Source organism: Adelges cooleyi, unplaced genomic scaffold, assembly GCF_023614345.1.
Source record: "Adelges cooleyi isolate 19-005CV unplaced genomic scaffold, UGA_ACOO_1.1 ACOO_flye_CR_arks_rails_tigmint_CR_PRNA_651, whole genome shotgun sequence".
Classification (NCBI taxonomy): domain Eukaryota; kingdom Metazoa; phylum Arthropoda; class Insecta; order Hemiptera; family Adelgidae; genus Adelges; species Adelges cooleyi.
In genome coordinates, this window is record NW_026096352.1 from 3,616,826 (window position 1) to 3,644,569 (window position 27,744).

Below are 27,744 nucleotides of genomic sequence, written 5' to 3' on the forward strand. Positions count from 1 at the left end.
AATCATCGATGCTTAAAACTGTGATTTTAATTCATTTTATGTACTCATATAAACCGTTTCCAGGATATTAATAATAGTTTAAACATAAAAAATTGTTGATTTTTTCTTATGTACTATTTACGTGTTATACGCTAAACATTTGATATTTAATAATACTTGTACGATTCATTCAAGGATGTTATTATAATACCTACTTAGTTTTGAAACTGATCTAAACCTACACATACATATATATTTATACATGTATAAAAAAATAAAAGAAATAGTTCTAAATTTATTAAATCATTCCATAAAGTTTGTCTTAAGTCGATAACTGTTAATAACCTAACTTTGCATTTTTAGTGACTTCTAAGTAGTATAAGTATAGTTTATATCGTCAATGAGATAAAAAATATTATAACATGATATTGTGTAGTGTACAACTTTCTCCCGTCCATTCATTGACCTTTAAGACATATTAAATTATAATAAGGTTTGGTTTTAATAAACAATTACATTTATGTTTTCTACAAACCAACGTGAATATAAAAACAATGGACGGGGTAGATACTTAGAAAACTGCTATCCTCACTTGATCGTTTTTAGTTAAAATATTATTAACTGATCACACATTTAAATAGGTACATTGTCACGATATTTGTTTAATCTTCATTGCATACCTAGCTGATGTAGGTCCCGACATTTATGTATGTTGATAAGCAATTGTCTTGTTTTATACTCAACTCTAATTTTTAATTTGTTAGCAATTAAATTAATATAAGAAAGTATTATAAGATATTATAATTTGTTTGAATAATGGACAATCATTTTTATATTTCTGGCTACAACATACCCTACCTACATTAACTATACATGCTGTTATTCTTTAATTTTACTGCTAAATTTTTTGCTGCACAAATAAAATATTAAAAATTAGGTGGAAAAAATAACTGGTTTGGGTTATTGAAAATGAATATTATACGCTCACAAGTAAGTTATTATTTTCGTTCACTATTTGAAGAAAAGGTGAACTAGTTATGAGAATAACTCTAAAATTTAGTTATCTAGAACAACATTTCGCCGTCCAAATAGTATTAAAAAACTATTGAATTCCGAAAAATATGACCGGCGGTTCGTTCATTATGAAGGATATCCAGAAAAATGCAAAAAACAAGTGAAGGCGAAGTGAGTTAACACGTCTTTCATATTGAGTTGTTATTTATTTAAATCATTTGTGTAGGGATTCACATATTTTACTTTATATTCTGGGTGCATCTGTAACTACAATGACATTGGTGCCAGTTTATGCTAAATTCGATCCAAAGTTTAGAAAAACCCTAAAATGTTACGCGCCTTTTATAGACAATTATGTGAAGTTCGTGTTTCAAGAAGAAAAACCTTATTTGGATTCTATAGTGGATAGCATGTATTGTGCTAAAGAATGGTATACAATACACATAGAAGTATTAAAATTGCCATATTATTATTATCTTAAGATCAAAAATAAGGATTGGAGTTTTGATAGTCATATTCTCAAAGTAACAATCCCTACTATTTTTTTATAGTAAAAAAGTTCATTACGTATTTACGCAAGTTAAACATTTTTTACAATAAATATTATACTAGTTAGGATTTGTCTTTCAGTGTTGTGTTTATAATAACATATTTATAAACAATTATTTATCACATACATACAATTTGTATTTAAATTTAGTACTTAAAAACATTTTAAATGTCAAAAATAATAATATTTAAAGTAAATTCACGCAACTGAATTTAGTATTTATAATTCATTTATATTCATAATATTTATTAAACTGAAAATGTTTTAAAAGTAAAAAAGGCTCAAAGAATATTTTGTTAAAATTTTTAAAATACTGTAAATTTTTAAATTGTTAATAATTTGCAAACCTTATATATTGTACTTTAATAAAATTATAAAATACTCTAAAAAATGAATTTGATATCTACTTAGAAATGTATATTGCATTTATTGATTTTTTTTATAAAAAAAAAAATTAACTAAAACTATTTTTATATTTTAGGATATTAGATCGTACTTTTGGCAAAGATAAGGTTCGTAATGAATGTGACACAACCGTATGTGGTAATGAACATCCAGGTGATAAAAACAAAAAAATGTAAGGACTGTAACAGGTTTATGAATTTAAAAAAAACGATGTTATATATTTTATTAGATGCGGACAAATGCGCTGAAAACGGTAATGGAAACGAAGAAAAGGTTGTGAATAATATAGCAGACCAGCCTTCAGGTGTGTTGTACAATCTTTTACAATCGTTTACATCGCAAAATTATTTTTATTGATTGAATAATTGGCGTACCTACTTAAAAGTTCTTAAAGTATAAACTGGGAGTAACACCGTGATCTGAAAAATGGCATGTTAACTTTTTAACTTAACTTATTTCATTCTTTATTGACTTGCTAACAATAGACATACGACATAAGTCAGATAGACCTATTAGCTGGCTGCCGACCTAACTCCATAGCCATTAGCTCCAAAAGGTTATCCAAAATAAGGATTTGAAGAAATAAAATACATATTTACTTCAGTTAATACTTTTTTATTTACTTAACTTGTAACATAAATAATGTACTACAATCCTTTATTAACATTTTACTATTAGCTCCGTTAAAACAATTTCATTAACAAGATAAAAAAAATAATTAACTTGCCTAGCCTTGCCAGAGACTAAGAGTAAAACCAGCGACCGTATACGTGTCATCATATCACGCTCATAAACATTTAATTATATACTACTTGTATGTATACATTATTTAAAATTTACTAAACATTACATACAAACACCGAAATCGTATAGTTGTCATTTTTTTCTTTTTAGTGGAAAAAAATAATGACGACGAAAAAACATGTGAACAAGTTGGTGCAGATATAAACTTATTCGCTGAACAGATAAAAACTAACTATGAAGAGGCTTCTCTCATAATCAAAGGTGATTTAATGATTTGGTTTTAGTTACGCGACGGTTGGTCATTTTATACCTATTAATGTAGTATACCCTAGTGTTTATTTGGTTAATATAGCAACCACAGTATTACCTAATACCCTCGATCATTTAAAGCAACCTACAAAAACAGTTTTTTTCATACAAAAATTAGATTTTTTTTTACTTTTTTCCACGTATGTATTACTTTTTAAATATATTATGAAAGTTTTGAATTAATTTTTTAAACATTGTTGTTGATCTAAATTACGTTATAGATAATTTAATACATGCACCTATTTTACAGAGTACAGTAATAACTCCTACGAGAACATAAGAAATGCAATTACTAATCTGGACAATAATGTATGGGGTATATTAAAAGACTTGGAAAAGGAAAAAAATAAAAAATATGTTGAAATTCAAGAACAAATCATGAATAAAATGAAAGCTCTAGGTCAGAGACAAACAGCTCTTAGCAGCCAAGACCTAAAATGTACTCCCGAAGAACGTAACACCGCTAAGGAAACACTTAGGGCCGCATTAGAAACTATCCGTCAGGCCAAAGCAAAGTTGGAAGATGAGCTAAAAAACCTTGCAGTTTATGAAAACTATCGAAATAAAGTACAATCTAGATGGAACCAAACAATGGTACGTGATTATTGTAAATTACTTGTTTGTTATGCCTCCTAAGAAAATTGGGATGCGTGTAGAGTAAAACCCTAGTAGAGATACCTCTTTATATATATATATATATATATCGGAGTTCATCGGTGACAAACATCGTGACTAGAGATTTTTATAGTTGGTATGTACTAAGGTTTCGCTTTGAGTCCTTAATTGTATCTGTTATTTTGGATGAAGTTACTAAAGAAATACGGGATGGAAGAAGTTAACAATAGGCTTGAAGAGTGAAGAATAGAACTCGAAAGAAAAGGAATAAAGATTAGGAGAAGTAAACAGAATATAAAGATTATGAGTTAAGAGGATGAGAACATGAGGTATGGGACAAGATGAGTAATTACAATAAGCGTAGACGTAATGAGTGAGGTTGAGAGGTTAAGAGGTTGAATCAAGTGGAGAAAAATGTCAGGTGTTTGATTTAAAAGAATGAGAAAATTCCAAAAAGTTCTACAAGAGTATGATGAGACCTTACTATGTTGTATGGTTCCGAAGTATTGCGCGTAGATAGAAAGATAGAACAGAGAATGAGTGTAGCGAAGATGAGGATGCTTAGGTGGATGAAGGTAGTGACGAGAGAAGATGGGATAAGGAAAATTACCAAATACGTTAGAGTTAGCATGACGTGGCTTTGATAGCAGACAAACTATAAGAAAATAGACTGAGATTATTTGAGAATATTATAATGATAGAAGAATCGAAAACAGCAAAAATGTTAAAAAGGGGGGGAAGGTAGTTGGGTGCGATTGAGAATGATATGAAGACTAATGGTGTATGCAAAGATAATGTGGAAGATCGTATCAAGTGGAGGTTTAGGACAAAGGTTTACCTCCAAATAGTTGGAATATATGCTTAGGAGAAGAAAAATAGTGTTTTGAAAATTAATTTTAAAGAAAATTGTATATAACTGATTATATTTCATTACCAGGAAGAATTTGAAAGCATTTTCCCGCATGCTACGCTATCAAAAGATAATTTGAAGCTCACGAATGCCGATTTCGATCTTTTTTTACTGTACTCATTTGAAGCGTTACAGAACATCCGCAAAAACATTGAGCGATTGAACGTGAGTAATGAAATAAATTTGTTACAATAAATACTAAACAAACATTTGTAACTAATAATTTTTATAATAAACATTGATAGGTGAATAATTTTAAACTTTTAATTATCGAAATAGGTTGTTTATAATTAAATTTTAAGGTTTTTACTTTTTTTTCACGATATTCTTATAATTCTAGTGTTCTGCATCTGAAAGAATTAATAAAGTCGTATCAGACAACAAAGACAAAATAAAGAGGTTGACAAATGAAAAATATAAAGAAGAGTCAGCTAAGCTGCAATCTGATTACAATCAAAAGGCAAGCAAATATTTAATTATTTAATTACGACTTATGGTTATTTGAACCTAATCTAATATTTTAAATGACTTAGATTAAGGCAATATATGAAGGATGCAATGCTCGTGTTGAAGAACAATTAAGAGCTCAAGAAGCTTTGCACGATGTTCAATTACGCGAAATAGTAGAAAATGCACAAATGACGGCTTCTAGTAAAATAAGCGAAGAACTTACTGCTCTAGAAACTATGGAAAACCATAAAATGAATACCGAACTAAAAAAAATGGAAGATAGGTTCCGACAAGTGATGCAAACATTAAAAGGTAAAATTTAGTTTATTCAATGCATCTTTACTAAATTTGATTAGGCAAAACGAAAAGTAATAATGTAATTATGCCGTTACAAGTATATTTTCAAGATTTGAACATATCATGTTTTCAAAATTAGAGGGTTGGGTTACTTTTTTTCTCTGCGTTCAAGGGATATAATTGGCGTATCTGCCGCCTGATTGTCTGCTATGTATTAGGCTCGATATAGATAATTAAATGTATTCTCATCTTGTATTAATTACATAGTTCAAGCGGAAGATCAGAAGAAGATGTTTGCGTCACAACCATTGTGGGCGGCAGGTCAGTCGATGTTGAACGCCATTGACAAACCTGCGTCTACTTTAACCGGCCATTCAGTCGTACACGTGGATGACGAGATATCCGCTATCAAAAAGGCGGCTGAGGGCGATGAGACAGTAGAGGCCATCATAAACTGGATACCAGAGGACGCCATGAAGTGGGGTGTAAGTACTTCGGTGGAGCTGAAAGACCGGTTTGATAAGTTGTCGGCGGTGGCAGCTCACGTTGCCCAAGTGCCAGAGGACAAGGTGTCGCTACTGCGACTTGGCCTAAGCTACCTAATCAGCAAGTTTGTGGTGCTCAATGGCGAAACGGACGGACAAGACGTGCCGGTCGACGCGGGTACATACAATTTGCTGAAACACGCAAAATACTGGGTGGACAGAAACGATATGTCCAAAGCTGTTCCTTATGTGGAACGCATCAGAGGATTATCTCGCAATGTTTCCCAGCAGTGGGTGGATGAAGTCCGCAAATACTTAGCCATCAAGCACGCGGCGCACGCTCTCATGACTTACGCCTCTGTTACGTCCCTTTCGTTTGTGGAACATCGCAAGGATAATAATTCTAAAGTGTAAAATGATCGTGTATTTTTTATTAGCATCGCCCTCGAGTCGGATCTGTAATTAAATATATTTTAAATTGCAATATACCTATTTATAATTATATTAAATCACCACCAACCGCCTACAAATACTGCCCGTGTTGCGTTAATTTAAACAATTTGCTCCCAACCACTTTGCACTAAATCCCCTGTACCTGTATCACTACTAAACTTTTACTTTGAATTTGTTATGATAAATTTAACTACGTTCTACAAGTTAAGAAAAAACTTTAGCAACATATCGTCTGCCTATTTAGCAAAGGACGTATCTCCAAAAAAATAAATTTTTGGTATATTACACTATTTGAATGAAAAAAAAACTGTGCGTCAGCTGGTATAATAATGATTATATTTTAGTGTTTTTTTTTTCAAACAGTAAGCAATCGTTATTGAAATAAATAGAATAAATTATAGGTTTTTTTCCTTTTAGTGTGAAATTTAGTATTTTGGAGTTACGCTCATTGCTAACTAGGCTGACGATATGTGGTTATATATTATAGTAAAAAAATAAAATAATAATATAATAAAAAAACTCTTAAGGGAATTGCATGCGGTTGGTTTTTTGATGTTTTAGACCAAAAAGCTTGACAAAATGTTGACTACTTAAGATAGTCCAATTTCAATTCTGTAAAGATATACAAGTTCTTTTAAATCTACTAGGTTAGGTATGTAGGAAACAGGTTTTTGATTTTTGATGTAAACAAATTGGGTTTTATAATAAAAAACTGCAAATTTAATTAATTTAATCACAAGAAACTGAAATTTTTAAATACAAATCTGCTTTCCACATAACATAGTAAAGTACCCAAAGAAATTTTACAGAATTGAAATTTCACAATTGGATCATCATATGTTCGGTTGGATTTCGTAATTAGTTAACTTGTTAACTAACTCAATGTTGTTTTTAACTAAAAGCTTTCAAATGTATTAATAGATAAAAATCGTTTTCAGAGTATGGTTATGTTCAACTATGTTTGTTGTTTGATTAGTACAAACGTAAAAAGAGTTAGAAAAAAGTGTCGTTTATCCTACTACATTCACTCCCCTAGCCAGTACAGAGAATATGTAATCCAGAAGGGCGCGCCATGAAGAACTCCATTCTAAACATATTTTAGAGTGAAATAGTAAATAATATATAGAAAATAAAATAAAGTAAAAATTTTGTTTTTAAAAAAACCGTAATTAACATCTTTTGGTTTTTGAATTTTTGTCATCTTTCGAGTTGCCGATGTCACACGGTGGTGGCTTTACTGGTCGGCACTCGCAATCGATGCTGGGAGGTGGCGATTTCATGCATTGTGAAAAACTGGGATACGGGTCCTGAATAGGCGTACACTTTTTTCTTCCCAATTTTTTTATACATGACGGCGGATCCTTTGCTGGCAGACAGCACGGCATACAAATTTTTTTGCACTGCTGTGTGTCATTGTTTTCCGGCAACTTGTTTAATGTTGGGTCTCGCTTTAAGCACGGAAGGTCATTCATACCTGGGCATTCCTCTCCGTCGGCGCCATTGCCGTTTCCACTAGCAAATCTGATCATTGAACTTCTGATGAATTGTATGTTTCTTCCAACCCTCATCATTCTCGACACAAGAGCCATTTATTTAGAATCGTTTATTTTATATTTAATAGAATATGGGTTGAATTTTAAAAGCAACTGATTTTGTGTACTGTAATTTAGTGTTTATTTTCGATTGTATAACATTTAAGCAATATTTTTTTAAGCCAAATATAAATTATACTATAAAATATATATATATATCAACGTAATGTTGTTTTCAAAAAGAACCAAAGATTTTCATTTTAGTTAAACATTATTTTATACTTCAAGTAATTGTCATTTGATTTTGTCATCAGAAAGTTAGCGTCAAACTTAAAAAGAAATTATTGATAATTGGTGTGTTTAAGGCTTGAACTTTTAAATCATAAATAATTTTTATAATAAAAGTTAATAAAATAATAATTGTGCTGTATGTAAATATATAAGGTATTATTTATTAGGGTTCCGTTAACCGTTATTTATTTGTTCAGTTCAAAATTATATTCATGAACGTAAACTATAGGAATAACTTTCTTCCTCTATTTATTCCTAAAACGTTATAACGAATAACGTTAAAAATTAATTTATTCCGAGAACGTCGTACAACTAATACCGTTGCCCATTCATTAGTTTCCAGAACGTTTACCTGATTAACATACAAATTACATTTGTTAATTTATTTGTTATCAGAAATATTTTTATATTGTCCACTTTGTTTTTATAGCTAAATAAATGTTGGTACCTATCATTTTAAAATCAACCTGTACACTTTAGGAGTTGAAAAATGATACATACATTTTTTGTAAAATTTATGACGATTATATTGAGCGTTTATATGATGAAGTTTCATTATATCGAATGTCAGTACACAGTGGGGTATTTTGAGCAACATTTTTGGAGGGTGTTTTTATACAACAAAACTAAATAAAGTAAAAATAAGATCAAGAAGTAATTTTTTAAATTTAGTTCTTGCAGTACATCGTCGGTCTCTACGATAACGGTTTTTGCTAATACAGTAATACCTAATATCTAATTATAAGAAAAAATGTATTAATTTGTTATACATTTAATACAAATTTGTCGTGTGTAATACATTTTTTTTTATCCATGGCCCAGAGAGGTGTCCAGATACCGTAGCCCCCCTGTCAGTACTAGCTACTGTCAGTACATAATAAATGTAAAAACAAGTTACAGTTATTGCCTATGTTAATAATAATAATATAAGTGAACTCATAAACATTTTTATTTTAAACTTTTTTATAATCACTTTTTCAATAAACTTATAATTTGCAAGAAACATGAGTATTTTAAAATACAAATGCTAAAATACACAAGTTGAAAATGCAGCCAAAAACCTAAAAATGTTATTGCTGTGAGTTTGATGCGAAATTAGATAAGGTAATAATACAGAAAATTAAAATATTTCTATCCACAAATTAACATTTAAGAGAAAATTGCTAAAATGCAAAACATTTTAAACAATTTGGTTATTTTATTTTCGAAATTATTAAGTAAAATATTAAAAATAAAAGATGACTTTAAACTGGAAAGTATTTACCAACAAAACAAAACATACCACTAATTATTTAATTATTTGTTGCACATAAAATTAAATAAAAACATTAATTTTATAGTTTTTGAAATATGGTTTTAATAAATCATTAGGTGATATTTATTTTATTTTTTAATTATTCTAATGTTCTTGCTGTTTGTTGAAACCAAATAGCGATTCAATAGTGTTGATATTATTTTTATAGCAGGGAAAATATGTTTAAATTAATTTTATTTTATACAAACTTAACAATACTAAAATACAAATAAAAAACAATACATTTAAAAACAATGGAATACTGGTATATTTTAAAAAAAATTACAGTCACCCAAAGTCAGACTCTTCTGTTGTGAAGTTAATACTATTGACAAACAACGAAAAGAACCTTACTTCGGAAAACGGAAATTTTATGTTAAAAATGTTTTCTTCAAATAAAGTGTACTTGAGATTACACAAAGCTCATCGTATCATTTCAGCTTATATCTAAAACAATTAAACAAAAATTATCATCAATTACAGTCAAATATATAAAACACTTAGCTATATATTTTCCTAGTGGGATTTAAATAAGATTATATTCAATTCAATAAAAATGTAATATAATATTTTTATACATTTTTGCAGTTTTAAGTTACTGCAATCATGTAAAAGAATATTTTCTATCTCTATCAGCAAATATTTAAATAAAACACAATCATTACTCCTATTTACCGACAACTAGGTATTTTAAAATAAATTGTTTAATAGTGATTTTCGAATGCTGTCTGTTACCTCCAACTACAGCTTATTTTTACAATACTGAAACTATGTGTATATTGAAACTTCTAAGTATAATTGGTACAAATGGCCATAAATGTCCTATTTATTAAAATCACTTCTTTTTAATCCCAATTAATCATAAAATGTTTTAATAATCAAAAATAGAGATATATAAATTGATACAAAAATATTTCTAATTGAAGTTTTTAAGTCCAATTATTAATTCTGATATACATACTGTCTATGTATGTACCTATTATATAATTTAATAAATGTAAAAAGCCAGTACAGTGAAGATGTAGTATATTGGGGTGGGGAGGCGACAGGTCTACTACATGATCAACTTATCGTGAACCACTCAATATCTCACTGGGTTTAATAAGAAATTAAATTATTTCTTAACATAGTGTTATTATGCAATGTGATCTCAAATTTTCACCATTTTGTTTTGTTTTTACCTTTCATTTTAATCGTATAGATTATTTTTAAGATTACATATTTAAGAAATTTCATTATTATCGTACACTTGAAAATTCCATATATGTTTAAAGACGGATTCCAGTTTTATTTATTATTCTCTAGTTTTTTTTGTATATGGAGAGGTACTATGGAATATAAGCGTTGGTGAAAAACCATCAATCTACAGCTGTTATAAATAATTTTATTAAATTATATAGATACAACTGTCTTTTGCTCTTGCTAGAGCTAAGAGGCGCAATTTATCAATGTAAACAAACTGGATTGTGCAGGTGCCGACCATTTATACTTTCTCTAAAATTTCATTAATTACAAGAACCATAAAAACCAAGGGATTTACGTAAAATTGAAAAAAATAAGTTTATTGTATAATGTGTTGAATAATATTTATCTTTACTTTTTAACAAAGCTAATTACTAATAAGGCATTTGAACACTACTTAATGTATAAGTGTACCAAATGAATAAACTATTTCTATACAAAGACCAAAACTATAAAACCGGTTGTAAATTTGGAACTAATTTGACTATTTCTAGAAAAGTTATAGCGTGACGTTATTTTAACGTCTTTTTTTAACGTATTCATTATATGTAGAGTTTTTGGGCATTATTCTGAATTTTGAAGGGGAAAGAGTAAACATTTCTACTTCTGATCTACCAAAGTACCGATCGAATACAATTATGAATCGATAGAGTTGCTACTCGAGAAAATCAGTCCACAGGAAAAAGTTAATGTGATTTCAGACACAAAAAAAAACACATCATTGTAAAACTAGTACCTTCTCAGCTAACGCATCAAAGGTAAAACTTTTGTTATGCTAAATTTTTCTGTTGAAAAAATGTTTAAAATAAAAAAATTCAATTGACCTAAAGAAAAAAATGTAATATTCAATTAATAGGTACTGTCATGAAATAAATAGTTCCAGTATCAGCTTATACTCAAGGAAAAGCCAAGTTTTAATACAGAAATCATACTTGGTTAGAAATAACATCTCAACAGCAATATGATGTGCCTTCTAACCACTACTTAGCCTTATATTTAGCTATAGGCGCGTTAATGCAGTTTTTTCAGGATGATTATTTTGAGGTGAATTCAATAAAAATGAACCGTGTAAACATCAAAATCATCCTAAGTGATCGTAAGGTAGGTGGGAATAAAATAAGAATGGAAAATAATAACATAAGAATACATTATGCAAAATGTATATCATACCTACAAAAAGTTTGAAATAATATAGTTGCAGCTCAACATACTGGCTAGATCAATGTTCCTTTATTTAATTTAATAAAATTTAATTCTTCTTAGAATTCTTGTTAATATTATAAGAAATTATACCCAACGTGCCTCCAACAGAAGTAATTACCTATTAAATATTTATACAAATAACTCTACAGGATTTTTTTGTAAAACACATATGTACCGAGAAACTATAAAAAAAATTGTAAGATTAGGTTTAGGTAGTAACTTACTTCAAATTTTCTATTGCAACTCTAGCAAATACAGAATGGTATTTTAGCTTAGATGAATCGAATGATAATAACATTAACAAAATGTTGGAATATCACCTATGGTGACGATTATCCCTATGACATTGATGCAAATCTGAAATCTACAAAAATTAAAATGAATATTAATTAATGAAATAATATGAAATTTTTGACAAATATCACCTTAAGCAACTGACTCAAAAACTGCATACCTAATATTATAGTTAATTTATGAAATTACTTTATTAAATATTATACTATTATCACAGAATAGTCAATTCTGTGTTATCACAGTAATCTGTTTTAACATACACTTAAATTATGTTTGTAACATGGACTTGGTAGCAACTGATAACACAATCATATGACTGATCCATAGAGTTATACTCTGATCACAGGACACAGTCTTAAATAATTAAATAATAACTAATAAGTATTAAACAAGGCATAAAAAACCTTGAGATAAAATATCTAGCATGCTGCTTGTATGACGTAGGTATGAATAAAAGTATTAACAAAAAAGAAGTACTATATAGTTAGGAGCATAGAAATAAAAATTCGAATGTTTGGGTAGATAGTGAGTTTCTAAATAGAATTCAAATAGAACTTTTAAAAATGGAAATGTTTCCAGTCTAGTTTTTGTCAAAATGTGTAACAACACTATAGAATCTCGAAAACGGGTAGGATGATTAAAAACAAAGTAGGTATCTATATAATTTATGGAAATGGCATGATGTTCTAGTCTTCAGTTAAGAAATATACGTGAGAAATCTGCCTGTTAAAAAAAGTATGCAATACATTCTATGCATTAGTAGCTATCATATATAATATTTATTCTATCATATATGAAAATAAACCTATTAGGATAAATATAATATACCCTCAATACCACCCGTGTTGTAACGTAACACTCAATATTAAAAAGGTAATGTATATTTATAAAGCGTAATTCTAGTAATTAATATTTGTTTATAAAATCTAATGGGTACATAAAAAGTTGCTTTAAAGTGTTATATATTACCAGCTTCTTAAAATTTTAACTGTTTTTGCAACATAATATATTTTAATTTGTACAATATGAATATTTATAATTTTAATATATGTATATAAGTATAATCAATCCATACAACTTGGTAGTAGCTGTAGGGGTTATACATTTTTATAAATTTCTTTGGTTACTCTTGATTTTTGAGTTATTACTTGTACGCGGTAAATATTTGTAGTTTGCAAATATGAAGCTATTACATACAAAACAATAAATATTTAAAAATATATATTAGTACATTAAAAACATGTAATTTTTCAATAGTTAAAATGTCTACTATATTTACAACAAATATTGACAAGCTATTAAGTACTATAATATGTTTTTTTTAATAAGTACTACCTATATGGTCTTTTAACCAAAACCGTTATTAAATAGCGATTCACATTATATAATATATTTTACGAAAATATTGAGGTATTGAAAACCATTTTTACGTTTTCCATATATTTTGTCTATGAACAATTAATATTTACACAAATCAACTCTTAAAATATACATCAAACATACCAACATTGTGTTTAATTATAATTATATGTAAATAAAATAATAATAAAATATTTATGCAATATAATTATACTGATTTGGGTTATCTTTATCCCTTTCCATGTAATCACGGTCAATTAAACTTTCTATGCGTTTCTTTAAATCTGCAGGTTTAGCTGGGAACTTCAACTGGTTGAACAATTCACTTATTAATAAATTGTGCATTAAAGATTTTCTCATTTTCATAATTCTGACAATAGCTGCATCCATTTGGTATTGTCGATCTTGGTACACTCTCTCTTCAGTAGCTTTCTGCTCTTCATTTGTTTCCTTCATCTGTACTTGATTAATTTTAATTCTATACAATTTATTTGTAAAATCATCATTAACAGAAAACTGATCCGCATCACCTACATCCCGTCCTTTAGGTATTTTAAACAAAACTCTTGCTTTTCCACAAGCTAATGATTGCAATGTGCGCTTTAATTCTGAATCTTCCATGTTTGTCATCGTTTTTATTTCCTTTAAATGAAGAGTTTGACACTCATTAAACAGCAACAACACCATCGCTTGGAATAAGCTAACTTGTAATTCTTTGTTACCCTGCTTGTAATAAGAGCGTAGAAGACAATGACCTAATGTTGGTTGCCACTGTAATTTTCTACCATTATGCTTAGATAAATAAAATTTGTTAAAGCAGTCTTGATATTGAACTATTTCATTAGGCATAGAAACTTCCGTAACAGAATATGTTGGCCAATGACCCATGGTAAGTATATTAACCGTCATATCAATGCCAGACAATTTAATATCTTTGATGTTTGCCAAATATTGTTTATAAGCTATGTTGATATCTTTACTCAATTCCATATCTTTAAACATACCTTCTAGTTTAGATGTAAAACCACCACCACATTCTTGTTTTAATTTTGATAACATACTTTTTTCAGCATCTACACTAGCAGATTTTCCAAGAAGTAATCGTTTAGCCAAATCTTTTTTATAAAACGCTTCAAAAACATCTTTGCCATGTATAAACCGAAACAAAACCATAATTTTATCTAAAAGTTTCTCTAGTTCTTCTTCAGTTGCTTCCTTATTTCCAACCTTTAACTTTGAATCAACAAACTTGGCGATGAGCTCAGCAGGTTTATTAGTCCGCTGGTTAACAAAATTTTCAAACGCTTCTTTTAGGCTATTACCAAACTTTTCATTGGCTTGAAAACAGTTTTTCACTATTACATCCATTTTATCTTTGAAATCTAATAACTCTTGAACCATTGTTTTATCTTTTTCAGGATCGATAACAATAGTTCGTCCGTGTTTCTTAATGTACGCATTGAAATTTAAGCAGAGTTCTGTAAGACCTTTTTTAACACGAGTCAATAGTGCATACATTAACTTTAACACATCCAATTTATTTTCATTAAGCAACTGTTCCAATCCTTTTTGCAATATTGTGCTCACATGTTCACTAATTAGTTGTTTTTCTACAGTGTGTATTAAAGACCACTTTGTTGACATATCTAGGTAATGTAAGAGTCTTTCATTTTCTTCGTTCAATCGCTTCTCCACATGATACAAATACTCAGAAACCTCCAGTTCAAGCATCAATCGTAAGCCTTCAGTGGCATATAAACGCTCAGTAGCTTGAAGAAATTTGCCTTCAAAAGCATCTTGATAAATTTTTAAATCTGAAAGCATACGAAGTAAAGATTTAAGTAAAGTTTTGTCTACCATATCTCCTTGGCGTTCCTTTTCTATAAGTAATAGCAAACCATCAACAGTTCGATTTTGTACATTTGTATTTAACATTATATGATGACGAAATAAATTTAAGCCCATATCCCAAATGGAGTTGACATTGGGATTTTGCAGAACATAAGTTCGGTCTAAATATAAAAATATGCTACGTATCATCAGCATTTGTTCGCAGTGAGACACCCAATGACGATTTACCTTTTTCAAAAATATTATTTTGTCACTTGTTGTTTCATTGAAGTTTTGCAACAGCTTTTTTACATGAGCTTCACTAAGCTCAACAAGATTGTTGTATAATGCTGCTGCCAAATTATTGTTACACATATTTTCAACAGCCTGGTATAATTCTTCCATACTATAACGAATAGCTGTTGAAGTTTGAATGGCAATTATTGATTCACGTAACTTTTTCCATGTTTGTTCTTGATAGTTGTCTGGTAGCATAGGCTTTTCCTTCAGATTTTTTACTACCAGTTTCTTAGCTGGATTAGACTTCAAAGCTGCATTTAATGACAAGCCATTTAAGGCAGATAAATTAGATCTCTTTGTATCAGCCATAATATAATTATTCCAGCCAAAATCAGTGGAAATTCATTACACCTAGAACCAAAAATGATTATTTCAATACATTAAATAAATAAACGATACATATTGTTTCAACATAAGCCTTAAAATACGTGATATAATATAGAAGCTAAGTAAATACCATAATGTAATATATTATGTATTATAAATCGTTACCAACAAATAAAAATCTGTCTACATATTATACCAGTCATGAAAAAATGTAAATTTAGTTAACTTGGCCGGAAGTCAGTTTGTTTTCCTACTTTACGATATAGTAAATATCCCACTCTCCGGCGACAGATTGAAACCATTGTCTGATGATGGCAGCCTTAAAGGCCCGTTAAGCTTGATGATGATGATGATGATGTTATAATAGGAATATAGTAGGAAAACAACAGCAGGGAATTTGGAGGATTATAGTATCCTTTTATAATTTTTTATGAATAGAAATATAATTTTCATACATATTCGCCAAAAGCATCAAAACATTTTAACATAATTATAAGACATTTGCATCACTTGACTCTTGTAAAATAAATGTTTAAGGCTTTAAAGCAACTCAGCCATAGAGCTATACATATTACTAATATTATAAAACAAAACAACCCTTTTCTCTTGGAGAATTGATTTAGAATTAACTGACAACAACACATAGATATTTGATATTTTATCTTTTTTAAGTACAAGTGAAAAGAATTCCATTGTTTGAGTTACCAAGCCTACTTTCATACAAACAATTTTTATTCTCATCACCCACTCCTCAGCAGAATGTCAAAAATCATGAAACTCACCAGTTAAATGGGTCCCCTGCAACGAAGATCATACTGCAAACTACAAAGGATATAAAATCTATCAAAACTTCGTAGTTATAAGAAAATCCAAAATCAATGAGGAATATAATTGGAAGAAGCCTAAAACAAACATTGAACTCTCCACTTAATTGATAACCCTACTCCCTGCCGCATATAGGCAAAATCAGTCTTATTCAGCTTCAAGAACCCGTTCATATGCATCTGTCATAGGCAATGTCAATTACCGCCAAATAAAAACTTTAAGTACTTTCTTTCAACGTACTAAGTTTTACTTAAAATTACTAAAAGGACCTTAATGTCAAACACTTACAGTACAGGTCAAACAAAATCTCTCCCAATCCTTTCTCAAAGATTCTGGACAAACTTAGAGCGATTATCAATACAATAGTTTTTCTCCTAACATCCACTTTTCAGGTAATAATTAATATCAGTCTATATAACCTTAAATTACTCGATATTTAAGAGGTGTCTTTTTTTTTTTTCATTCTCATCATACTAAATATATACTAAACCACAATGTTCTATGTGGTGACGCAGCTCGAGTGTCTATATAACATATATTTTTCTGTTTTATTTTAAATATTATTATTTTTATTATGTTTGTCTACTTTTATTTTGTAACATTAAACAAATGTGTTTAATATAAAAATTAATATTGAAGACTTTTAATAAAAAAAAATATAAAACCGAACCCGTCAATCCCCTTCTACACGATTGGTTGTAAATTAATACTGAAGACAATGACATCCGATTGTTACCGATAGCTGTCCGCCGTGTTGCGCTTGAAAGGAGAACTATGTAAAATTCAGCGTGGGGATGTGCAAGACAAACTGAATTTTGTCATACGTTTTGGCCTTTCTTAATTGGGATAGAGTATATACAAATCTATATCACTATTATTATGTTTAACCATTAAATATTTTTTACATGTTACAACCTTTTATATAGATAATAGATACATTTTGGATAATTACTAACTAAAAAAAATTCTACAAGTAATAAGTCAAACAAGACAAATTGTTGAAAATAATTATTATTTTTATTGCGACCAAGGTAGCAATGGTTTATCACAGGTTATTCAAATACAATAACTTGAAAATTTGATGATGTGAATGGTGTGATAAAAATATAATTAAGTGGCCTTGACTACAATGTTTGTTTGTCATAAGATATTTTTAAAAGTTACAAAAATCGTTTAGACAGGAACCAACAAAATTGTATGGGAAAGTATGTGATGTACTCATTACTTCTATATAGTTAATGATGAAGTTTACTACAATGATTCAATAATAAAAATAATAATTAAGTTTTAAGTACTTTGCAACGCTCTTTAAGAAGTATTGGTTTTCGTAAATAAACAAATAATCAATGCAATAATACCAGCTAAAATAATAGAGTTACTTCGAATTGAATTTATTGTAAAGACTTCTAACAAAACTTCTATTAAACTCTTTCTGTAGTGGACAACATGAATACGCTTTTATTGTAATACTAAGAGTATTATAATTACCTTTTTCTGATGTTTGTTAATGGTTTATAATGTCCAATACTTTAGGTTATTTTTTTCAGAACTTAAAATATTAACTAAATGTTATAGCGGATCGCGCACTATCATTTATCAATACCTAATGTGTATATGAACAAAATTGTGGTTTGTGCAATATTATATCGTTATTATGTTCCTATCAATGTTGAAAATGTTTGTAGCGGGTTAACACCACCTTTCCCAAACTGCATACGATACTAAAGACCATTTTATCCATTGTGCACTTTTCCCAATGACCCGTTTCTTATTAGATAATTTTAACATAGTAATCTCCTGACCTAACCTGTAACCTCCTCCTAGGACCTAGACTATAGCAAAGAATAAAGATAAGTATATAAAACTGGATAAGTATAGGACTGTAGTCTGCAAACCTATGATATTTTTGGTTTAGCGGAGCGACTGTCCCCCGATCAGTACAAATTCCGCCCACTGATGAGAAACTCTTCATAAACCTAAATTGGTAATTAATGCAATTTGGAAAAAGTGGTAGCAACCCGTTTGTAGCTTGTGTATATGAAGCTAACAGTATCTGAGCCACGGTGCATGGTGGGTATGTACATTATGTTATCAATATTTCATTGTAGACTGTAGTAATCATTGACATTTTATTAAATGGACTGCGCAATGAAATAATATGTGCCAAAATATGTGCAAGAGAGAGAGCTAAGTTGTGCATGTTCTATCTTATCATTTTGCCCAAACTATCTCTCTCCAATTGCATATTATGTAATAAACGTATTTTCGAAGAAGTACCGAAAGCAAACGGTTTGCTGATAACCGTTTTGGAGATATTTTTATGTCAAAATTGTTTACTTTGTTTTATAAAATGTTTGCTCCTAAGTCCTATCAGTAAATAGCTTTTCCAGTAGGCTGTAAATTGGAATGTTTGGTACCTATGATGATGCAGAATTATTTTAGTGATGTTTGTTCATCCTTAACAATCTAAACATTCTCAGTACATATCAGTAAACATATTCGCTTTCGGTTACTCCTCGTAAATACACTTATGGTCTGTACTCTGTCGCCGATATCCGCGGTTACATAACAAGCTATGAAAAAGCGGCCACAAGGAATCTATATATATATCCAGCGACACAGTAGTGGTGCGGAGCTAAGTAAAAAAAAAAAACGATCGCTCACCGCCGTGTATATTATACATGAAGCACCGTAATCCCATTAAACGCGTGTAAATTTTGGAATGATTTTGTGGGCAAACGGCTGGACAGAAATGAACATATGAGATGTCAGTAGATTGGGAAAGTTGTGTAGATCGGATCGAGCAAATTAACATATTGATTGGTTGAATGCTTTCTTAGTTACAAGCAAAATAGTACAACATTTCTGAGGTTTCGAGATACTTGTTTTAGTCAAAATATTATTATGATGACCGCGCGGTGCCAGGCGTTGTGTATGACGGTGAGGGATCGGTTCGGGGGAATCCCCACCATTGTTATGTCTACAGCTACACTGTCATGCGATTGTTGTGTATTGTGCTGTACCTTGTGGTGTGTTGTCTTTGTGTTTAATTTGCTAATGATAATACCACAGAATAGACTAAGTTCTGATTTAGTCTATTCTGTGATAATACTATATTTTTATATAATATAAAAAAAAACTACTGATATCCCAACAAAAAAACGTCGTTAACTCAGTGTTAATGGTAGCTAAGTAAAAAAAGTGTTTCAACATAAGCCTTAAATACGTGATATAATATAGGAACTAAGTAAATACCATAATGTAATATATTTATTATACATCGTTGTCAACAAATGAAATCAGTCGACATATCAAACCAGTCATGAAAAAATCGAAATTTAGTTTATTTAGCTGGAAGTTAAATTTTTTTCCTGCTACAGTTATCCTACTATGTCCCTATTATAACATGTGCTATATTTACTAGGTAGCCATAATATATTTATATTTAGCCATAATTCACAGAAAAATTAAAATCATAGAAATATCTGAGTTCTGGCATCACTGGCCTTAACTCAATATGTCTGACCGTTTTTTGATAAGCTCTAAGATTCTCTTCTGTTTATTCTGTGATTACACCTCACAAACGCGATAGACACGACAGAACACGAGTTATTTATCCTAATTCCTAACCCACAAAGGAACTTTTGGGTCGACCGATGACAAATCCTAATAAACCCTTATATACAATCCTTATTACACATATTACATATGTACAAGAAGAACATGTCCTAAAAAAAAATGCATTTTCAAAAACCCTAAACAAAACCAGACATTTCTACAAGATAATGCATGGTAACATAAAGGGCCTTAGGAAGTAGGGTTTGTTAAAACAGGGGATCGGAGAACTATTTAGGAGAAAATTATGTTAGTTAACTTTGACTTAATAAACGCAGCCTTTTTTAATAGTAGGTAATAGTAGGTATATTATCCATTTGAGTGAACACACTTTATCATGCCTTTACATAACAATAGGTACATATTAATACGTATATTTTTCCGATTATTTTAACATTCATGCGCTCGCGCGGACGGCAAATTGACCGTCCTTATATATTTTCGCAAATATTATTGTCCAAAGTGCCAAGAAAGCGGTGAGAAGGGTATGTATTCTCTAGTTATACATCTCTCCGGTAGAATATAATCGAATTTGGTCAAACCAGTCCACCCCAGCAGTTCAGTATAGCCACAAACTCAGTAGTGTCAGTATGACGGCCAACTTGCCATCCACGCGAGCGAAAACGAGAATTTTTGCCTGTATTTTTTATACTTACGATATGGATTTATATAATGAAAAAGGAGCCATATAGGAAAGGCAAGTGTCAATAGAAATTACAAGAACCTTTTACCACTCCTCGGTGCTCTGAAGACAATTTTTCTCGAAAATTTAAAAGGACGGCCAATTTGCCGTCTATGCGAGCGGATGAAGGATATTTCTATTATTTTTTAAATAAACATTTTTAGTCAACATTTTTTATGTTCCAATGTTGTGTTAGAGGTAATTAACTCTAAATATTTCGAAACATCCACATTAAATAAAGAATAACTCACGAAAATGATAAAAAAATAAGGACGGCCAAATTGCCGTCCTCGCGAGCGGCAGTGTAACTTTAGGAGGCGCGAGTGCATGAAGGTTAATAATCCCCAAAAAATAAGCAGCGCTTGTGTTAGGAGGATGTTTCTAAGTGTATTACTTTACAAAATATTTATTACGATTAAGTAATCCTACTTCACAAGTTACGTGAGGTAGCCAAATAAATCGATGATTGATGATGATACTAAGGTAGCGCACGGAATGAGCAGCATTGGGTTGTTAAGAGGCAAGTTGTTAAGAAATAGTGTAGGACATAATCTATGTGAATGTACAATGGATGAACTTTTTACACAACATTTTTTGTACCAGTTTCGAGCAGATAGTGTCCAGGTGACCTTGAATACAGGTAGAGGCTAGGATAGGGTTAGGATTGCTGTCTATAATTGATTTGTCGTCAGTAAAGTCATTAACTGAAGTGTAAGATGAGATTGCCTGATCTCAGATAATAATTTGAAAGTAGTACTACTGCTAGACTACTATACTGTACTAAATTACAGTAACATCTTTTGCAGTTGTTTTAATCTATATTATATAAACCAATTTCTATTATCATTAAATATATATATACTTAATAGCTTTCAAAGTCTGTAGCAAAATTGTACAGGTGATAATAAATATTCTTTAAATTTTTTTTTTTAATGTACAAACATTATTTCAATAAGGCACTGGCTAAATAAATTACCAAATATTTATATAAATAAATAAGTGTTTTATATTAGTTCGAACTACCTGTTTTAAAAAGTTTTATATTTAAAGACTATACTGAGATAGTAAATCATATTATACACGTTGTTTTAATATCAAATTTTATTTGCGGTTTTTATAAAAGCTAAATTTTATGCACTTTTAGTAATGTCCGGTAAGTTAAGTGGAACTAAATTAATTAATTGCGATTGAATTATAGTGATAATTAACTTCTAATATTATATTATAATCGGATATCGTAAATACAGAAGTACAAGAAAAAATGAAGGATAATGAGGAATCGTACAGGCGCCGATTGACACGACAAGTGTCAATGCACACATTAATTGGCTTCAACGAACTTAGACTAAATGCCAAACTTTGTGATGCGTCATTGATACTTGACAGTGGGGACGTTTTTCCAGTACACCGATCTGTTCTTAGCGGATCCAGTGACTATTTCAGGTCGGATATAACTTAAAATTGTACTTGAACGAATGACAAGTTACTAAAAATAATCAAAAACTATCTTAAAAATATTTCTTGGTGTAGAATTCTGTTCACTACAACTTTGCACGAAGGTGAATTCACGAAAATCAATCTGAAATTAGTCGACAGTCTTGCAATGGAATCTATACTTCAATATATATATCTTAGACAAGTGGACATCACGTGTCACAATGCTACAGATATTATGAGAACAGCGGATTACTTAGGAATCGAAGGTTTGGTGCAGCTTTGTCATGAATTTCTCACAGAAATATTAACTCCCGACAATTGTGTTAGCATAATGCAATTTGCCGAGTATGTTCTTAATCATATTCAAAACTTTAAAATTGTTAATTTATACTTGTTTTATCACAATTTACGTAAAGTTATTTTTACTTCGGATCGTTAAAAGAAGTAGCATATCGATACATTATAAGAGAATTTATGAACATTGCGGAACAAAGCGACCAATTACTGATACTTACGCACGAGGAATTCGGCAAAATAATCGAAGACAGTGAATTAAACGTCAAGTATGAAGAGCGAGTGTGGGATAACGTAGTTAAATGGGTCGACAAAGATCCGGAAAATAGAAAAGACAATATTGTACATTTACTTTCCAAAGTCCGTTTCGGCCTCATGGACTCACAGTATTTTCTTGAAAACGTACAGTAATGCGCTCGTATTGTTTGCATTTTTATAATACTGTTGTAAACTATTAGGTTAAGGATAACCGTTATGTACAAGGTCGGGCTGATTGTAAACCCTATATAATAGAAACACTGAAGTTTTTATATGATCTCCAATTAACATCCAACACAACGAACTCAATAGCACCGATGTTGGCTAGACCTAGATATCCGTATGAAGTTATGTTCGCAATTGGAGGTTGGAGTGGTGGCAGCCCAACCGGGTTCATAGAAACCTACGACACTAAATCCGACCGGTGGACTAGAGTGTACGAAGAAGATCCGCTAGGACCGAGAGCCTACCACGGCACAATTGTCATAGATCATTATATATACGTCATTGGTGGATTCGACGGGTTAGATTACTTCAATTCGTGTAGGAAATTCAACACGCTCTCGAAAGTTTGGGAAGAAGTTGCACCCATGAATTGCCGAAGGTGAGGTATTATAGTTGAAAATTACGACAGTTCTGTTATACATGGTGATTTATTAATTTTGTAATTTTTCTTTTTGAAGTTATTTTAATTTGTTATTTTACAATATTAGAGAACATTCAAATTTTATTTTTCCCAAAGCGTTATCAACTTTTGAAACTTAAAAGGGAACGTATGTATTTAATTAAAAATAAATAACGGAAAATTTTGACGGGTCGATAACCATTTTTAGATAATGGCTTTTAAAGCTATTAAAGTTTAAAGGTTAAGACGGGAGAAAGGGTGAAATGTAGAGATTATCTACGCGCGTTACTTAACTTAACTTCACCTCTCGTCCTAAATATTAAACATTAATAATTTAGTATTTGAAACTTAATTTTCCCGTTTAAAAAATTGATAAGACCTTTGGAATACACTAAAAAGAGAAATATCTAGTAATTTTATTATATTGTAAAATAGCAAAAACAAAATTGCAAATATTTTGGGAGAAAATAAGTGTTTTATCTATAATAAATATCCCTGTAATCAATAAGTAAATATTATGTAATATGTGGGTTTGCGCTCAGTTAATTTAGTAAATATTAGGTGTTATGTCAGCGTTGCGTTACTGGATGGTTATATATACGCAATGGGTGGATATGATGGGCATCACAGACAAAATACGGCGGAAAAATTTGATTTACAGCGAAATCAATGGTCAATGATAGCGCCGATGACATTTCAAAGAAGCGACGCATGCGCTACTATTATGAACGGTGAATGATATAAACATATTAGGATAATATCATATTAACATATTACGTGTAATAGGTATACCATTTTTTAAAATTTTATATAACGACGATAAAAAAGTCAGTAGAATGGGGTCATGACTTAGAGGGGACGGGGAGGCCATAGATATACGTGGTTGAAATATACAGGTCATTGCACATCGTATCGAATTGTATCTTAAGAAATAAAATGGCAGCGTAACGGGATATCAATTTTACTATATATTATACCGTGTACTTATTTACTTGATTTTGACTGGCTGCCCGTTATGCTGACGTACCTATTTGTTTTTATCATCAAATATTTTGTGCAGAAGGGTTATATGTGCAATAACCTTGTGTATTTTAATCACGGGTGTACAAGAATTATTATAACTGAAAGTGATAAGATCACTTTAAAATAAACGCTTCGATGCGAATCTGTGGATAGTAGGTTCAAACCAATGTAGTCTAAAGCAAGCATAGTATAAACCAGCACAGTAAGACAGTATTATACGTAAGTGAGTAAGTAAGGGAGGATTAGTATTTACAAATAAAAATACAAATATCAATAAAAGCATTGTACCTAGTAAAAATTATTGTGCGCTTAAAAATTTTAAAATGAAAGTGTTTTTATTATCTATTGATTGTTGATTCACTCACACATAGCAACCTGGAAACTGTCAGTCAAAGTATAATTTTCTCCTATTTTTTGGTTTTTCCTTAATACAAAAAATTGTTTGATCATAGATTTTTGAGAAAAATCGTTAAAAGTTATAGTTCCATTTTAGATCTACCTTTGGTGTAATTTTCAGACCTAAAACCCTAAAACTTAAACTCAAAAAGTGAAATAAAGGAAAAGTTTCCACCCCTTCTTCAGTGACTTAGAAAAACATGATTGCAAAAAACAATACATTTTCAGCCACGCATCGAAGCTTAAAAATGTAATTATAATTTTTTTAAATTTGTGTGTGAGAAAACTATCGATTTTAAATTGAGTACAAAGAACAATACACAATTCTACTAATATTCTACTAATTTGAGGGTGTTCAGAATACCTAGTCCATAGTCATACTCAATTTAAGGATCACATTTATTTATTTGTTTTAAGGTAAATTGTTCATAACTGGAGGATTTAACGGCCAAGAATGTATGAACTCAGCTGAAACATATAATCCAGACACCAACGAATGGACGTTAATTCCTCCAATGCATTCAAGACGTAGCGGCGTATCTTGCATAGCATACCATGGATTTCTATACGTCATAGGAGGTTTTAACGGCATATCTCGTATGAACAGTGGAGAGAAATTCAATCCGGTTACAAACACTTGGGCTTCGGTCGTGGACATGAGCAATCCGAGAAGCAATTTTGCTGTCGAAGTTTTGGACGATATGATTTTTGTGGTTGGAGGATTCAACGGAGTCACGACAATTGCCCATGTAGAGTGTTACAACGACCGTACAAACGAATGGTAAACCAATGTGTTTAACTTTAAATTTTCGGTTTAAAATCCGAAACTTAACAGGAATATTTAAGTGTTTTGAAATATAGTAAAACTGATGTCACAGGTTCGAAGCTAGGAACATGCATATTTTCAGATCCGCCTTGTCAACGTGCGTTTTAAAAGGGTTGGCTAACATCAAGGACTATATGCCTCCAGATAGAGATAGACTGTCAGAAGAAGGACGTAGAAATATTGAAAGGAATAGCCGACAGAACAACATAAATGTCGCGAACGACGACTCAAGCAACGAAGTGGATCCTGTTGATGAGAATCATGACGTACTCGACCAAGCTATTCAGGTAGACGATCCAATTTTTGAAATGGACGATGTTGACGATGTCATTATAGTCGATCCATGAAAAAATATACAAATGTAAATTAAACAAAAAAATAAATTTCAAATAAATTTTTAGAAACTGCAGTTATTATAGCACTAAATTAATTTTATCACAGTCGAATACGTGAGTTTGGATTATAATTTATATATATTGTGGTTTAAAACTATTTCAAATGTCTGTTAAAAGGCCAGTACAGTGGGGTCGGGGCATAGTGGGGACCGGACTGGTAGTTGCAGAAAGGTCTACAGATATTATTATAACTGATAGTGTTACCAATCCTTTTCATCAAATGCATTTATTATATTTACTCTATTTATTTTATTAGACATCTCTCGTTCAATGAGTAAAACAAATAACTTAGAAAATCTATCTTGTGACATCGTTGATTTTTTATAACTGAATGTGATGAAATCACTTTTAACTAAACGCATCAATGCAAATCTGTGGACAGTAGGTTCAAACCAATACAGTCGAAACCAAGCACAGATAAACCAGCACAGACAAAAAATATTATTCGTAAGTGAGTAGTAGTAGCAAGTGAATTAAGGAGTCCAATGTTCACAGATAAAAATACAAATATCGATAAAAGCTTTGTACCTAAAGACAATTAAGTGCTTAAAAATGAATTTTTAGTATATTGGTGGATACGAATAGGGTTGTCTGTTTACAAAATTGTATTGCCACAGTTCTATAGTAACCATCTCATGGTGGCAACGTAGTGCCATCGTGGGCCATGGCCTGTTAAGCTCGCATGATGATGACAATTAGGACTGATCGTCTATCTATAAAAATGTTATCCCATAGTTACCCATACATCGTAAATAACAATATAATGAAAATATTGACTATTCACACAAAGCAATCTGGAAATCGACTACGACCAAAGTGTAATTTTCCCATTTTTTGGAGTTTACCTTAATAAAAAAAAAAGTTTGACTAACAATTTTGATAAAATTGTTCACCTTATAGGAAAGGGTTTGAGATACATTTTTGGTTTGTCAATGAATGTCAATACAATGTTTAAAAAATATTCTAAAAAAATTTGGAACTAATTGGACTATTTTTAAAAAAGTTATGGAGCCACGTAATTTTTAGTTGAAAAATATTTTATTTTTTTTTGTGTTTTTCTCGAGAAGAGATGAATTTTTAAAATTGTTGGTCTAATAAAGTAGGTACCTTATATTTACGATTTGTGATCTATAGAGTTGCTACACGAAGAAATCGGTTCAGCGGTTTAAAAGTATCGTGAGTAGACAAAAATAATTATTTTTGCAAATTAAAAACAAATTGTAAAAATACAATACCTACTCAGCTCTGCATCGAAGCTAAAAATGATAGTATGTATACCACAGAAAAAACAGAAAAAAAATAAACACATTTTACGTGGGCTTTTATGGGACGAGATAAAATTATGTCCAACATCTTGGAAATTATCGAGAAATGAACAGTGCTGGTAGATGTAAGGAAATTCTCAATTTTCGTTCATTCTGGCTAACTGTTCACTCGACAAATGGGGAAAATGGCGACGACATTGTTGTTCATGTACGGCATTTG

General features: G+C 30.5%; 3 protein-coding genes and 1 long non-coding RNA gene across 4 annotated transcripts; 2 read left to right on the forward strand and 2 right to left on the reverse strand.

Annotated features, from left to right (window-relative positions):
• The first annotated feature begins 1,265 nt into the window (after nucleotides 1-1,265).
• Nucleotides 1,266-6,172, forward strand: LOC126844735 (MICOS complex subunit Mic60-like). Its single transcript, XM_050583131.1, has 9 exons — nucleotides 1,266-1,423; nucleotides 2,025-2,101; nucleotides 2,178-2,252; nucleotides 2,843-2,953; nucleotides 3,252-3,595; nucleotides 4,554-4,691; nucleotides 4,867-4,986; nucleotides 5,060-5,288; nucleotides 5,541-6,172. Exons 1-9 carry the CDS (start codon nucleotides 1,266-1,268, stop codon nucleotides 6,170-6,172), a joined length of 1,884 nt encoding a protein of 627 aa, XP_050439088.1.
• Nucleotides 6,173-9,578: 3,406 nt separating this feature from the next.
• LOC126844208 (uncharacterized) lies at nucleotides 9,579-12,309 on the reverse strand. Its single transcript, XR_007686551.1, has 3 exons — nucleotides 12,199-12,309; nucleotides 11,998-12,137; nucleotides 9,579-9,775 (listed from the first exon to the last, which is right to left on the reverse strand). It is a non-coding gene; the product is annotated as an uncharacterized LOC126844208 (long non-coding RNA).
• A 1,161-nt stretch (nucleotides 12,310-13,470) lies between these two features.
• LOC126844195 (cullin-4B) lies at nucleotides 13,471-18,337 on the reverse strand. Its single transcript, XM_050582160.1, has 2 exons — nucleotides 18,197-18,337; nucleotides 13,471-15,907 (listed from the first exon to the last, which is right to left on the reverse strand). Exon 2 carries the CDS (start codon nucleotides 15,863-15,865, stop codon nucleotides 13,622-13,624), a length of 2,244 nt encoding a protein of 747 aa, XP_050438117.1. The 5' UTR covers nucleotides 15,866-15,907; nucleotides 18,197-18,337; the 3' UTR covers nucleotides 13,471-13,621.
• Nucleotides 18,338-22,266: 3,929 nt separating this feature from the next.
• On the forward strand, nucleotides 22,267-26,938 carry LOC126844737 (kelch-like protein 10). Its single transcript, XM_050583133.1, has 7 exons — nucleotides 22,267-22,448; nucleotides 22,536-22,787; nucleotides 22,859-23,138; nucleotides 23,195-23,598; nucleotides 24,181-24,350; nucleotides 25,456-25,819; nucleotides 25,917-26,938. Exons 1-7 carry the CDS (start codon nucleotides 22,267-22,269, stop codon nucleotides 26,209-26,211), a joined length of 1,947 nt encoding a protein of 648 aa, XP_050439090.1. The 3' UTR covers nucleotides 26,212-26,938.
• Nucleotides 26,939-27,744: the final 806 nt, after the last annotated feature.